Source organism: Micromys minutus (assembly GCF_963924665.1).
Source record: "Micromys minutus genome assembly, chromosome: 8".
Taxonomy (NCBI): domain Eukaryota; kingdom Metazoa; phylum Chordata; class Mammalia; order Rodentia; family Muridae; genus Micromys; species Micromys minutus.
This window is the reverse complement of record NC_137977.1, coordinates 21,951,029-21,967,166: the sequence shown is the minus strand read 5'-3', so window position 1 is coordinate 21,967,166 and position 16,138 is coordinate 21,951,029. Positions and strand designations below refer to the sequence as shown.

Here is a 16,138-nt window from a genome sequence, read left to right as displayed (position 1 = left end):
AGCAGAATTCAAACAATTGGGGCCAAACTTAAACAATGGTAACTAGGTGGGTACTATGTGCATTTGGTGGAGCAAAACAACTTTCAAATTGACTCAGTGTACTGTTCTGGACTTTCTAAGGGGGGTTGGTTGGTAGTTACAGGTAGATTTATGTGATAGTTTGGTTTGCAGATGTTCCAGGAACTAAACTAGCTTTTTTTTTCCTCCTGGAAAAGAGGGGTCCTTGTGCTCAGAGATTTGTGGTGGAATTTTCCCACTGGCCTTAGATTGACCCCCAACTCTGGCTCTTTCAAGAGCATGTCCTGTTCTTCCAGAGGACCAGAGTTCAGAGGAAATAGAGGATGGGTAGTAGAGGAAAGTAGCTATAAATACCAGCTAAGGCCACTGTCCTAGTTAGGGTTTTATTGCTGTAAAGAGACACCATGACCAAGGCAAGTCTTATGACATTTAATTGGGGTTGGCTTAAAGGTTTAGAGGTTCATTATCAAAGGGAGAACATGGCAGCATCCAGGTAGGCATTGTGCAGGAGCTGCTGAGAGTCCTACATCTTCATCCAAAGGAAGCCAGGAACACACTAAGGCAGCTAGGAGTGTCCCCAAGCCCAGCCCCAGAGTGACACACTTCCTCCAACAAGACCACACTTTCTAATAGTGCTACTCCCTGGGCCAAGCATATGCAAACCATCACAGCCACATAACCAGTTGCATAGATGAGGATTATAAAGTAATATGAATGCTTCTGTTTTATTTTGTTAAGAACACATTTGTAACATCAATTGGTATTTGAGATATTAAAAGAATGTTCCCAAGGGACATTGCCCCATTGTAATTTGCAAATGGCATTTGCAATTGTACAGGGAAGTTATATCATGTTAGGTGTATTCATGACCTTGTCATTGTTTCATGTGGATATGAGATATTGTGTCAAGTTGTCAAGGGGTAGATTGTAGTGGCTATTCCTGGTTGTCAACTTGACTATATCTGGAGTGAACCACAATCCAGAATTGGAAGGCTCACCTATGATCCTGGTTCTTGAGGCTGGGAGATATAAGTTTCTGACCTGGACCTTGGCATGGAGATCTTGAGGCATAGTGGCTATAACTCCCAGGACACTAAGACAAGGGGATCTCTGAGTTCAAGGTCATCTGGGATAATGCAAGTCCCAGATCTAGGCATGATGGTACACACCTTTAATCAGGGACAGACCTTCTGCTGGAAACCTACATAAGGACATTGGAAGAAGACCCTCTCTTTGCCTGCTTGCCTTATAGGACTGAGCATCTGCTAAATCCTTGGACTTCTATTCACAGCTATTGCTGACCATTGTTGGGAAGGTGGAAGGAAGTTGGACTTACAGACTGTAAGTCACCAACAAATTTCCTTTACTATAGAGAGACTACCCATAAGTTGTGACTCTAGAGAACCCTGACTAATATAGAAGTTTGTATACTGCCCACATTTTTGTTTTCTCTCTCTGTGGTGCACATTTTGGTGCAGATGAAGGTCAGAAGACAACTTGCCAGATTCCCCCCTCCACCGTGTGGGTCTCAGGGACAGAACTCCATTATCAGCCTTGGTGGCAAGTGAGTGATCTTGTATAACACATTCAGAGGCTTGTTCAAGGTGGCTAGTGCTAACATGGGTGTCCTTACTAGGGACACCTTGATGGCAAATGACTTCCAACAGAACTGGCCCCCCATTTCTCTTTGGAAGGTAAAGGAAACCCTTTTGTTAGCCATATTTGAGACTTAGTCTACACCAAAGTAGCACATACACAGAACATTTATCAGCCCTGAAATTTGTTTTGGTTTTTTTTTATACTAAACTGAATTTTCCTTTAAATTAAGAGAAGTCAGTGTTTATGTCAACTTGACACAAGATAGAGTCATTGGAGAGGAGGAAACTCAATTGAGAAAAGATTGAGATCAAGGCTGTAGGGCATTTAGTGATTGTTGGGGGAGGGCCCAGCCCATTGTGGGTGAGTCACCCCTGGACTGGTGGTCCTGGGTTCTATAAGAAAGTGGGATGAGCAAGCCACTGAGTGCAAGTCAGCAAGAAGCTCTGAATCAGCCAGTGCTCTGCCTCCCTCCTTGAACTGTGGTTGGGACACAGAAGCTGAAGTAAACCCTCTCCTCAGGTTGCTTTTAGTGACAACTTTTAATCACCGCAATAGGAACCCTAAGACAGTACATGTTCTGGAATATACATGAACCACGGTTTTAAAAACATGGTGGTGGGCTGCAAGGTGGTGGTGGTGGAGGCCGCAGTGGTGGCTCAGGGCAATGAGAAGTGAGCCAAGTCAAAGAGCCCAGCCCTCCCGGCCTTCGGTGAGAGCCCCGCAGGGTCCTCGCCACAACACACCTGGCCTGCGTTGGTGTCAAGCCCCACAGGCAGTGCCAGGCAGCCAGGAGGAGGGCAAGCAAATGCCAGGAGGTGGCAGCCAGGGTTAGGGGGAGCCACTAGCTGCCCCCTTGGCTGTCTCTTTGCTCCCTCTCCCTGCTGCCCACCTGGATTGCAGAGGGCACCACATCTGCGCCCATGGCCAAAGCCGGTAAAAAGGAGCTCAACTCCAATCACCACAGGGCCAACGAGACCTCAGAAAAGAAACAGCAAGAAGCAACTGAACAACGGATGCAGTGCAAACGAATAGACTTCACAAATGAGCCAGTGAGAAAGTTTAAAGAACAAAAATATAACAAACCCGACAACCATTTTTTCAGAAAGGTCAGAATTGATCGCCAAAATGTTGTTTTGAGTAACATTTGTCAACCATCCACACGTGTGCACTGCTTGGGGAAGGAGACGAGGAGGCCCTGCATTATTTGACCAAAGTTGAAATGACAGGGTTTGAAGACAGTAAATCAGGTTACAGAATAGATTTATTTTGATGAAAAAATCCTTACTTTGAAAATAGAGTTCTCTCCAAAGAATTTCATCTGAATGAAAGTGGTGACCCGTCTTCAAAGTCCGTGGAGATCACATGAAAATCTGGACAGGATTTGACAAAGCGCGCAAGTCAAACGCAGAATAAAGCAGCAGGAGGAGGCAGCAGGAAGGGCCGGAGCTTCCTCACCCAGTTCACTGAGCATCCTGGCAGGTGCTGAGTCGGGAGAGCTCATCCAAGACCACACTTGGCCAAATCCCTCGAAGTACTGTTTGGTTCCAGATATGGATGGAGAAGCACAAGGTGATGAGGGAGGGAGGGTTGGAAGATACTGACGAGTTGAGGAGGAGGGTGAAGATGGTGAAGATGAAGAGGAAGGAGAGGATGAAGGCGAGGATGACTAGCACAGAAGATTAATGGATCCCAACCTTCTTTATTTTTTTTAATTTTCTCCAGTACCTGGGAGCAAGTCGCAGTCCTTCCCTCCCCTGTCCCCCTGTGCTCAGTCACCTTATTTTTGAGGTCTTGACATCATGGTTCTCAACTGACTTGGGGGAAAATATCTTGAGCAAAATACAACAGGAAAAGAATCTCTACGTTTCTGTTCTAACTTCATTTTTGTCCTTTGTCTAAAAAACTGGATTCAACACCCCCACCATGCTCTGTGGGAAAAACGAAAAGCCCACAAGTTCCCTTGGCTCTGCTGGAGGGTGCTAGGCCCCTGTGTAGCAGTGCATAGAATTCTAGCCTTTTTTTTCTCTGTATATTGGGTTCAGAGATTACACTGTGTCTCTGTGAGCACAGACAGTTAGCATTTACAAACATGTATATCTACTTTTGTTTAATAAAAAGGGTATAGACGCTCAGCAAGGGTGGGTTTGAGGTATTGGGGTGGTAAGGGGGCATCTAACAGTATGGCTTCTCCTTTTTTCCCTGTTTGATTGTGTTAACAGGCATCCTTGGGAGGGGAATATGGCAGACCGGAAGAGAGTAGGGAAGCCTGAGAAGCCACAGCAAGCGGGAGCCACCAGAGGACCTGAAGAAGCAGCAGAAAAGCCTGTGATGGAGGGGAAAGTTCCTGTTGCAGAGCTCAAAAGCGATCAGCTGAGGATGAAGCTGCAGACGTCCCAACAAAGCCTACAAAGATGTCCAAGGTTGGATTTGCCATAAGTTGTCAGACGGCAAGGAAAACATCCGCCATCTTCCTTAGACTCGGATCAAGTAGGCCTGAGGAAACAGTTCCAACTCTTGCTCCAAAGGCCCTTTCGCTAGCAGCAGCTTTCAATGAAAATGAAGACAGTGAGCCAGAAGAAATGCCTCCAGAAGCAAAGATGATGAAGAATATTGGAAGGGACGCACCAACGTCAGCCTTTAATAAAGGAAAGCTTGGCTTTTCTGATAACCAGAAGCTGTGGGAGCGAAATATAAAATCTCATCTTGGAAAAGTCCACAACCAAGACAATCAAGTGAAGTGTTCTGAGATTGGGGGGGTGGGTGCAGGTAGAGGGAGCAGTCTCTTTTCTGTAAAGGATGGTGTAGACTAGCGTTGGAGCCGTTTTTCTTTTCCTTTTGTTTTTTAAAGATTGAGTGGAACACTAATGAGTTTGTAATTAGAGGTAATTTATGTTTTATATACAGATTAAGACATTTGCTAATTTTGTAGTTTCCAAGGGTTACAGATAATAAAGAAATCAGAAGTGGTACCTTTCTAAGAATTGCATATTTTTTTAGACACAACTATTAGCACATTAAGAGGGAAGCCAAAAGTTACTGCCTTCTTCAGACTAAAAGTAGTTCCTCTCCCGACTTCTCCCCTCATGACCTGACTTGTCTGGCTCCCTGGAACAGCCTTACCAAGACAATATTACTGTACTATGGACTGAAAATCAATTTAGATAAAATGAAAATAACCCTTTTCCTGTGGGCATTTCACCGTGTTCTGGGCCACTGTCTGCTAGTGCTGTTCGCTGTCAGCGGTGCAGGCGCTTTGCTCTTTAAACATTTTGTTGTTGTTAAAAATTCCCATATGGCCTATGCGGTTTCTGGGCGCCAGGATCAGCACGGAAACATGGCAGAGGTTGGGTCTAAGTCAGTGCTGTTCGTGTGTCTCAGTAACATTTGCCGGTCACCCATTGCAGAAGCAGTGTTCAGGAAACTGGTCACTGATGAAAAGGTTTCGGATAACTGGAGGATAGACAGTGCGGCAACATCCACCTATGAAGTGGGGAACCCCCCTGACTATCGAGGGCAGAGCTGCATGAGAAAACATGGCATCCACATGCATCACATTGCACGGCAGATTACAAGAGAAGACTTTGCTACATTCGATTATATACTGTGTATGGATGATTTGAATAGAAAAAGTCATCAAGTTAAAAACTGCAAAGCTAAAATTGAGTTACTTGGGAGCTATGATCCACAGAAACAGCTCATTATTGAAGATCCCTATTATGGCAATGACTCTGACTTCGAGGTGGTGTACCAGCAATGCCTTAGGTGCTGCAAGGCCTTCCTGGAAAAGACTCAGTAGCTGGTCCTACCCACCACCATTGAGCAACTGCCTACTCACCTCTGCTATGCTCAAGGGTGGTAGCAGTCCCATCCCCCACCTCTCTTTTCAGCTGACTTACTGTATATCTTTAAAATAATTGTAGGTGGAAATTAGGCATATGTTCAGAAAGATAAAAGCATTTGAATCGGACAGTTTGAGGTGTGGCTAAGCATTCTTAGGCTAACTAAATCTTGCCATAATTACAAAATAGTGGAACAGCAAATATGAAACAAAAGAAAACCCAGTAAAGTAAGAATGACCTACAAGGTTCAGGTCAACCTCTGAGCCCAGCAAACCTGGGTAGCCTGGTCTACCTGGAGCGCATGGCAGCACCCAGTGGTGCTGTCTGCTTGCCTTGTACCTCTCTATTACAGACTCTTGTTGTGACAATATCTCCACCCAGGGCAGCCTTCCATTTAACATTAGAATTGTTTAAAGTCTGAGGGTATCAGGTATTTGAGAGGGAGAAGCTGGATGTGATGGTGGGCGTGGAACTCCAGCAGGCCTTCCTGGGCTACATAGTGACAACCTGTCTGAAAAAGAAATAAAAATAATAGAAGATGGGACCCACAGATTGGTAAAATTAACTTTAATCTTACTTGGTTTTTGTGTAGTTTTTTGAGCTTTGTTTCTGTTTGAGTCACTTTGTTTAAAAAAAAATAAGTGTGCTTAAATAGTGGTATGAGTTTGTAAGTGTTCTCTATCAACATATTACAAAGTGACAGGCAAGCATAAATAATTTTAGTGTATTTTCAGAAAAGGGACCTCAAATTTATATGGATGTATGTCAGTAAGGATTGTAAATTAAACTGAGACGTTATCAAATACAAAAAAAAAAAAAAAAAAAAAAAAAAAAAAAAAAAAATTCCCATATGAAGCACTGAGTACTATAACTAGCCCACTTTACTGGAGTGTGTCTCTGTTCAGGGTTCTTCAAAGGACACTATTTGCTACCAAAGTAAGTCAGTATTTGCAACGTGCTTCTCCTGGTTTCCAATCTCGTTCTGTAAGCACTTCCACCAGAACCTGATGCAAAGCATAAGGAAGCTGTTTCTTTTAAAGAACACCAAAAATATCAGTGTATACACTGCTTAAGTATTTGGCTGGCTTTTTAAAAAAGGTTTAAATGCCAAAAAAGGAAAAAGGTCTAACATTGTACAAAGACAGAGGTGGCAGCACCTCTGTGACTTTTGAAGCATTTAAGTTACTAACTTACTAGAATTCGTTTGAATTGAATCCACACGATTTCTTATTTGTATGGCTGCATGGCTTATTTTGAGTCGATGCACACTTATTCTAAGTATATCATGTGACAGTTAATGCATCTTTAATAGTTATAGACAAAAGAAATGATAAAACGTCCTTGGAAATTACAATGTTAAGTTTGGGGGCCGCTTTGGCGAGTTTCGTGGGTGGTGATTATTCACTTAGGCAGGTTTTAATGTAATGACTTCCAAGAAGCAGCCTGAGATATTCCTAACACTCCATTCACTTCATTTTAGTTTACTTAACAAGCCCCAAGTAAAGTGATAGAAATGTACACACAAGATTTAAGTCTATCAAGATACATACATTAACTTTCATGTCTGCAAACTATTTGTCCATTTTACTGTTTGTTGAAATAACACCTCTCCTGCATATTCTTTACTTGACCCCAGTAACAATAACAAATTAACCGGAGGTCAAGTCTGAGTGGGGAATGTCTTTACTAAAATTACAATAAAATTTGTCAAACTTGAAAAAACCCAGACATCCTTGCAGCTTAAGGTGACACTTTTAAAATAAAATTCTGATGGCATGAGCTGTGCCACATCATCAGACAATCAGCAGAACCTGGGGGGGTTTTATTTGGAGTTGGCATTCTCTAACTTTATCTTTTTTTCTTTTAGCTTTTTTTTTTTTTTTTTTTTTTTTTTTTTTTTTTTTTTTTTTTGCTTTCACTGGAAGGAAAAGATGTTCATTCTAAATAAAGTGTACAAGTTACTTTGTTACAATAAAATCAATATGTACACAAAGGAAAAAGAAACAAGATGGTCATCAGTTGGATGGTTCAGGCTTGCCTCCAAGCCGGGCAATCAGTTCAGGGACTGACCTGCACATGATGGAAAGAGCCAACTCCCATAGAGTGTCCTCTGTCCTTGACACATGTCATGGTGTGGAGCATGTCCTTAATAAATGTAATACGGCAGCAAAATGACTTAATGACCATGCACAAGCTCATCCCTGACATTTATGGTTTCCATAGTGACTTATTTTATTCATCAGCTGTCTGAAATTATATATATTATATATAGGTATATATTAATATATATAGGTATATATATTATATATAGGTATATATATTATATATAGGTATATATATTACATATATATATACCTATATATACACATGGAAGATTTTGAAGTTGTTCACTGCCGTTCCAGTTTCTCTTCAATTTTTGGCAATTAGGAACAGGCAGTGATTTAGGGAGGCAGCATTTTTACCACAATATGACAGTGAGAACAATCCAGCTGTGTTCCCACCTGACGATATGAGCAGAACATATTGGCACTGAAGGAAAGTGCAACCAACCAGAATCAACCCAGCAACAGATCTGTTTCCTCTTGTGTGCGCAGTGCGTGCTCACACTGGGTAAGAGAACGAAGCGTGTGTTCAGAGCAGCAGACAAAGGGGGAGACAGCATAATTCTTAGGTTCACAAACAGTGAAATGAAGAAGTAAACAGATAAAAAGCAGTGCTCAACACTACATTTTTTTTTTTTTTTTTGAGACAGTCTTCACAGTACTGGCTTGTCTGGGAACTCACTATGTGGACCAGGCTGACCTCAAATTCAAAGAGACCTATCTCTGCCTCTGGACGGCTGGGATTAAAGACATGTACAACCGTGCTCAGCTTGACCATCACTTCTTAAACTAAATTCAGGAGACAGACACACAGACACACACAAACACACAGAGCAACAGTAATACATTTCCAAATGTACCATGACTAAAACTTAAATTATGTGTGATGAATCAGACCTGGTTTTGGCTGTGCCCATCGGCACTGCATGGCTTCCCTGCAGCCTACGTTCCGAACACACAGCAAGGCACTGAGCACAGCACCAGTGCGTACTGCCTCACACAACTGACTCACTCTCCCGACTACAGCCGGGATGCCATTGTTTTTGCTGTACATGCAGTGTTTTCTGCTCCTAGAGAAATGGGACGATCCATAACGGGAGACAGACTCAATGTTACTCCACAGTTGTTTCTGTGCATGGGAGTATCTCAGCAATAGATCTCAGAATTATACATCTGACTTAACTGCTGTTTGCAGCCAGATGTGGTGGTGCACACTTTGAATCTGAGCTCCTGAAGGGCAGAGGTAGGGGTATCTGTGAGTTCAAGGCCAGCCTGGTCTACATAGTGAGACCCTGTCTCAAATGGGAAAATAAGAAAGAAAAAAAATGCTGTTTGGTGGACTTGAGTCATTTAAAAATAACGAGTTTTGGCTTGGGATTAGGACAGAATTTTCAACAATTTCTGTTACGGCTCTGAACATACCTCTGCCATCTGGTACTATTTATGTGAAGCATTGACAATTATAAAACCAAAATATCAGTCAACTCAAACTCAATGTAGAGCTCTGCATCCTATGCTGAGACTTCATTACTGCATTCAAGAATTGTTGTACAGCCTATTTTATAATTTAATATCAGCAATGTTTGACTTGTATTTTTAAAAAATATATCCATGGACCTGGGTTCAGGTAAAATGTCTTGGGCACAAAGTGGCCCAAAGGAGAAAAATTAAGGAAGCTGTGTGGGAGACAGTAAGCTTTGATACCATTACTGAAGGACACAGCAGTTAATGGGTTTACAGCCTGCTGGGTTTGTTATTTGTTATAAAGAAAAGTAATTTGTTTTGGATCACGATTCTGGAGTCTAAAGGGGCTGAATCTAGTAAAGACAAAGGTATCGTATGGTGAAGGCAAGTGTGAATGAGTGAGTGTGTGTGAGTGAGTGTGTGTGTGTGTGTGTGTATGTTAGCGCATTCTTGAGTACATGAGGGAGTATGTGGTGTGTGTGTATGTGTGCTTCTGTGTATGTACACTTGTGTGTATGCTTGTGTGTGTGAGAGAGATAATCTGTTAATTTCTCTGTTTAATGGCATAAACATAAAAGTTGGGACAAGAAACTTGGACTTAATGTCATTATGAGAGTTCTTCCTGTGATGTAAGGAATGCACCAGTGTTTCTAGCATATTTAGGACACAGAAATGGTTGTATGGTCTACTTTACCATGATCAGGAACATCAAAAGGGGTGAATGTTAGGAAAGTTTCCATTTCCTGAGGGAAAAGCAAGAACGACGAAGTGGAAGATACATGCTCAAAGGCTGTGTTACTAGTCTTAAGTGCTCAGAGACTGTTACTAGTCTGTTAAGTGCTCGTTGGCTGAGTTACTAGTCTGTTAAGTGCTCAGAGGCTGTGTTATTAGTCTATTAATTAATAAAGTGACAACCTGACCATGTTTTGGGGAGGACTGTGGAAAGACTTTGGGACTTCAAGCTAGAAGAGCCATTTCGATATTAAGAGCTCTGTGGGATGTTCTGTAGGAGCCTGGAAGGTGATGTTGAGAACAGTGCAACGATGGAGGCCTGGCTTGTGAAATTTCAGAGGGAAGATTAAAGACTCTTATCAGGGCTGTTGCTGTTTTGATTGTGAAGATTCTGTGGTTTTGGTTAGCTGAAGCTGAAGATTCAGCTGTGATTAACAAGATACCAGAACTACTAAAGCAAAACCTTTGCATTACTGGGACTATTGATGCTGGTCAGCTGGAGCTGGGAGATTGGTGGTGATTAAGAAGAGACCAGCATCATTGAGGTGAAATCTTCTGGGGACTGTTTTCTGAGAGCACAAAGAGGATGTGTTCCAGAGATAGCCAAGGTTGTTCCTTGTGCTGTGGCTGGACTTGGTAATGTGTAAGAGTCACCCAGGTGCACTGGTTTTGAAGGGATGAAGGGGTCATGGAGAGCAGCTGAGTCTCGGCACTGTGAGAGGCCATGGAAGGCCATTGGTGAAGGTGCAGCCTCAGTTGCAATTAGTGCCCCAGGACTGACAGTAGTGTTTTGGAGATGCCAGTGCCATGAGATGACCACCAAGAACAGCAGCAGCAGTGGAGAACAGGCAGCTGGAGCCTAGAAGACAAGGTGTGTGCTACAAAGGGCAGAGCTGGAGAAGTGACCCAAGTCCTTGGAGGAGCCCAGAAGTTCCTAAGTGGATTCCCAGACACTGGATGGTTAGAGATTGATTTTGCCATGGTGGGGGGACCCAACACTATCCTCTGACCTGCACACCTGGCACTATGGTGTAACCTGAGCAAGGACAAACACGAGACTCGTGTTTCTAAACACGCCCTGAAATTACAAACGATGAGTGTCATGTTGCTTCATTCTCTGCATCAGTGTCAGAAGGACGTCATATCCATCTTAGAGCCATGACATTGACCTCGGCACAGCTGTGCAGGACCTATAACCATCAGGAAAGGCTTTGGGTCCTTTAAAAATTCAGCTTCCTAAGTGAGCCACTCACCTGACGATGCAAAACAGGTTCACATTAGCATTGTACAAGGAAAAGTCAATAAAAACAGCCCGGGTCCCTCTGCTAATCCAGTTGTTCAGCCGAAGGTCGGCAAATTTGGCTTTGGTCTCAGCTTTTGATTTTGATAATGTGATCATATATCCTCCGTCTCTGTAAACGCCTACAAACCCCCAATGCCACGGGGCGCCGAGGGACGAAGCCGAGTGCTTCCATCTGTAGGGCATCAAAGAAACAGGAGATGAGAAAGCAGCCCAAGAATTTAAGGTAACCAATTTAAAACAGTTGAAATAGAAAGTTCAAAAGTAGCCTAGACACTGAGTTAGTTTAAGGGCCATGGCCCAGCATGTTTTAGTACTTGTCGTGGGCAATGAACTCATCCAATGGTTTTGTGGTACTTTTATGGTTCATGTGTGCCTGTGTTCACAAAGACACACACACACACACACACAGACACACACACACACATGTACACACATATATATTTAATTTTTAAAAAAATGTTAAAATTTCTCCATCTTTCTGGCTTTTAATTTATAATAATTACAAGAAAGCCAAACGAGAAATACCTCCAGTCTCCCTATTCGGTTTTCTCCAAACATATCTGAAAGGTGTGTCATTACATTTATGAATGTATAACCTTCATAAAAATTATGTAAGGCCTCAAAAATGCCCTAAACTCAGCCAGCCTGGGTTATTATATACAACAATATCCTGAACAGTAAAATTAAAGTAAACCCCCCAAAACTCATATGAAGAATAAGACAACAAAGTAATGATCCCGGAGGTGGGGGGGGAGGACATTTAAGGGAATTCCAGACTCATGGTTAAAAGCCACCAGGTACAGCTGAGGCTAAGGACAGGTTAAATGTACAGGAGGTGGCAGGAGAGAGCTACACTAACAGATCACTGGCCAGGACAGGAAAGCACAGTTGTAAACTCACAACACTAGCAGGATATTATTTAGAAACAGAAGCTCATAGTCCCAAAAGTAACTAAAAGAAAGCATAGCTGTTTCTAGGGAGCATGATGAACAGAAAAACATCTAAATAACTAATAAATGGTAAATACAAAAAGGCTGACCCTGTCCTATGGCCATGACTCCCATAGGACACCTGGCCTCAAAAGGGTAAACAGTGCTGATCTCAACAACATCCTTGTCTAGAGGAGGTGGTGCCAGCAGCTTTGGCCTTTCACATCTCAGTGTAAGGTGGTGGGTCTGCACTCCCCAGCCACAAGAGCCACGGGCTCTAACCTGCTGCAGCTGCAAACAAACTTCTGTAAGTCGTTTGGGCATCTTAGCACAGAAATAAAAGGTAACTCCCGACAGCACCTTCGGGAGGCATCGTCCAATACAACCAAAGAGTATGATGGCCCCTTTTAGTACTGAAGCCACAGGCTTTACTTGGGGGCAGTGAGGGGGGATGGTCGAGAAGCTCCTCAGACACCCCCGGAGCCTACAGAGCTTTAGGCCACAGCTAGAAAAGCTACCAAAAGAGAAAGCTTTGTTGTTTGGGGGCTAGGGAGATGCCTACAAGCACAAGGACCAGAGATCAAGTCCCCAGAACCTGCATAAAAGCCAGCCGTGGGGCCATGAATCAGTAATCCTGAAGAGATTTAAACAGACCTGATGTTGATACCTAGCCTCCCGTGGGCAAGCACGCGTGTGCACACGCACGACTGATGCCCCACTGTCCCTGCGTCCACTATAACTATTCATTTCACATGCCACATCGACACTCCCACTCCTCCATCAAACAGGGTCGCTCTGACACTGTAAGTGCTGCCATTGTCAGGGCTTCTTCCCATACTACGTACAGCTCCCAGCTGTTACTATAGCTGGAAGACAGACAGACAAACAGACACACACACACACAAATGTTGTAAAGATACAAAGGCAGTTGCTAGAAAAAGCTACTAATTGAATATTGCTCACTCTGGATGACGTTTGAGGCCAAAATCAGAGAAGTCTTCGCTTTCGGCTGTGTATTTGCCGTAACAGTCGCTGACCAGGGGCCGAAGGGCTGGGTAGATCTTGCAAGTATTGTTTCTGACTCGCAGCTGCCGTACTCTGGGGACTCCGAGAAGAATGTTCTCGTAGTAGATGCGGCTGCTGTTCTCCATGTTGCTTGGCTGTTTGTTACTGTACCATGAGTCCCAGTACAAGCCTTCCAGGAGGGGTCCTTCCATGAACTTCAGAGAAAGGCAAGGGTCATGGGGGGGGGAACCTTCCTGACAGCAGAAACTGTATTCACACATGTGATCCTGAGTCTAAGTATCGACCAAGTCGAAGGCTCCGGTGGCTGCTACCCCTCGCTTTGTCCTGGTCCTAATCTAAGTGATCCCAAGCCCAGGACCCAAGGTCCCCATCTCTCATCTTTGCCACCAGCCACATAGCACAGTTAAAGGAGAAAGGACAACTTGTAACCCTCGTTTCTTACGAGGCCAGTGACTTAGGGCCACTTGGACCTTATCTTACATTTGACCTCTTAACTAAATTTTTCATGTCACTGTGACAGAATACCAGTCAAAACACCTGAAGGGAGGGACGATTTCCGTTAAGCTTCAGACTGCCTTAGCAGGAACGGTGCAGCACAAAGGGCAGCTCAGAGGACAGCGGTCCTGCCGTGGGGAGCATGTGCTGTGTTCCTTCTCTCTCCACCCCACCAATCTGTACACGGTGCTGCCCAATTCAGGGTAGGTCTTCCCTGGCAATGAACCCTCTCAGAAAAAACATGGCCACAGGGACATCTAAGGGTCTGCTCTGCTAACCTAACTGCCACTCTGTGTACCTAAGTTAGCCACCATCTCAGCCCACACTCCCAAAGACAACTGTCTTTTTAGTAAATTTCAACTTCCCAGTGTGGTAACTGTGCTGTGATCTCTGTCCAGACTTTCTCCTTCTCTATGCTCACCTCGAAAATTCAGTCCCACACAGATGCACACAGCACGTATAGTTCCCTATTCTTAGGATAACTTTTTCTTTCTTTTTTCAAGACAGGGTTTCTCTGTGTAGCCCCCTGCAGTCCTAGAACTCCCTCTGTAGACCAGGCTGGCCTCACAGAGATCTGCCTGTGGAGTGCTGGGGTTAAAGGTGTGGGCCACCACTGACTGAAGGATACTTTTTTCTTTATTGACCCACAGTGCCATCACTTCTGGAGAGCCTTCCCTCACTGCCTCATCCCTTACATGGGATGTGACATGGGAGACAGCAGCTGCTGCTTGTCGGTTACTCTTCCTTCTGGGTATCCTGTGCTATGCCTAACAGACAACTGGCCTATTCCACTGCTGAAGGAACCTCTCTCGTGGGATTAAGTCATACCACACATTGCTTTCTTTTACTATACACTGCATACATAAATTGTGACTATTATCTGTTCTGGCAAATGAGCAATTTGTAAGACTGTCCCTCATGTGGACTGTATTTACACAGTCAAGACTGGCTTCAGCACTCACATAACAAATGTCGTGTTTTCTAAGGGAAGTAGGAATATTTGGAAAACTATCAAAAAAAATTGAAGTTATAAATAGCATTGGACCGGAGAGATGGCTCAGTGGTTAAGGGCACTGACTGCTCTTCCAGAGGTCCTGAGTTCAAATCCCAGCAACCACATGGTGGCTCACAACCATCTGTAAAGAGATCCAGTGCCCTCTTCTGGTGTGTCTAAAGACAGCTACAGAGTACTCATATATAATACATCTTATGAAAACAGCATCACATTGTGAACATATTCACAATAAATACTATTGATCAACCTTCTAATAAAAAATAACTCAATTTTATTAATTCCCTTAATAAATCTTTCCTGAGCATTTTCTGTGTGTGGCGAGGGTTATGGTCTGTGAATTTTTTATCCCCCATAGCTGGGGCTCCAACCCAGGTCCTTTCACTTACTAGGCAAGCACTGTAGCATGAGCTAGCCCAACCACTGGCTAATAGGCTATCTAAGGCTACTTCATCAGGCCACCCGTCTTACCTTCCAAAACTCGGTTATGCTCCGAATGGACCTGAAGCTGCTACTTTCGTCATTGGGTAGGGAAGTGTCCACAAAGAGAGATGACATGACTTTGTTTAGGTAATACATATGTGGGTTGACCATCCCAAAAGTCACTAAGGAGAACAATTGGTTTAAAATAGTAACTTAAAATCCCACTTCAGCAGTGTTCAAAAATATTAATTTCCCCAGCTTAAAAATAAGCATTGTCTGAGTGGTTTTTACATTTATCTTTTGTGTGTGTGTGTGTGTGTGTGTGTGCATATGTATGCATGGCTGCACACGTGTCAGGGTACAAATATGAAGGTCAAAGGTCAGCTTGTGGGCGCTTGTTCTCGCCTTTCCTTGTCTGAGTTCCAGGGACCAAACTCAGGCCATCAGGTTTGGCAGCAAGCACCTTTATCTGCTGAGCCCTTTCAGCATCCCTGTTGCATCTAATCACTAAAGCCAGAAACATACAAATTACTTAGAACTTTCCTTCAGTCCTTGTACTAAAGCTAGACATGAATTCTCCATTTTACGCACATGTGTGTGCGGCGTGCACGCGCGCGCGCACACACACACACACACACACACACATTTAATATTCTCTTTAAAAACTGAAGTCAAATTGGGGCCAGTGAGATGGCTCAACATTTAACTTGGCATGCAATGGCAACAGGACAAGAGAAGCACACGACCTCGTTCTCACTGCCCATGTACGGCTCCCTCTGTCACACACAAGTGCACAGATAATACATTTTTAACTGAGGTCAGTTACAGCCAGGATTCTACTGTTTGAATTTTCTCTATTAATAGGAAATATCATATAGCGAGTGGTCAAGAATGTGGACCTTAAATTCAGCCAGAGAAGGGTTATAGATTTCATCAGAAGGGTACTATCTTACTGCATGGTTGTGTCCTATTTATAGAACGAGTGGTGCGGTGTGGTGTGCATGCATGTGTATGCATGTTTGTGTGTGTGCGTGCGCGTGTGTTTGTGTGCTTGTGCATGTGAATGCAAGAGATCAATATCAGGAGGCCATCTACCTTGATTTCATTTTTGAAACAGGACTTTCCGTAAGCTTTCAAAGTAGGCTAGGCTGGCCGGACAGCAAGTCCCGTCTGCCTGCTGTCCCTCCCCAGGCCTG

The 16,138-nt window shown here is 43.7% G+C and overlaps 2 protein-coding genes and 1 pseudogene across 3 annotated transcripts in view; 2 read left to right on the top strand and 1 right to left on the bottom strand.

Moving 5' to 3' along the window:
* PKD2L2 (polycystin 2 like 2, transient receptor potential cation channel) overlaps positions 1–16,138 on the bottom strand; it is a gene marked incomplete at both ends in the record, with an annotated part of 30,571 nt that overhangs the window by 12,541 nt on the left and 1,892 nt on the right. The window contains 3 exons of the mRNA XM_080920557.1: positions 11,008–11,229; positions 12,950–13,206; positions 14,991–15,124. Of these exons, the coding sequence (XP_080776683.1) occupies positions 11,008–11,229; positions 12,950–13,206; positions 14,991–15,124 (613 nt within the window). The remainder of the gene's footprint in view (positions 1–11,007; positions 11,230–12,949; positions 13,207–14,990; positions 15,125–16,138) is intronic.
* Positions 3,856–4,427, top strand: LOC308423695 (PEST proteolytic signal-containing nuclear protein-like; annotated as a pseudogene). Its single transcript has one exon. The product of its transcript is annotated as a PEST proteolytic signal-containing nuclear protein-like (transcript).
* On the top strand, positions 4,934–5,484 carry LOC308423566 (low molecular weight phosphotyrosine protein phosphatase-like). Its single transcript, XM_080920321.1, has one exon. The coding sequence runs from the start codon at positions 4,952–4,954 to the stop codon at positions 5,411–5,413; it is 462 nt and encodes a 153-aa protein (XP_080776447.1). The 5' UTR covers positions 4,934–4,951; the 3' UTR covers positions 5,414–5,484.

What these genes read in the sequence shown, in the direction of transcription:
- LOC308423566 (XM_080920321.1), top strand. Translation starts at nt 4,952, where the DNA reads ATGGCAGAGGTTGGGTCTAAGTCAGTGCTGTTCGTGTGTCTCAGTAAC.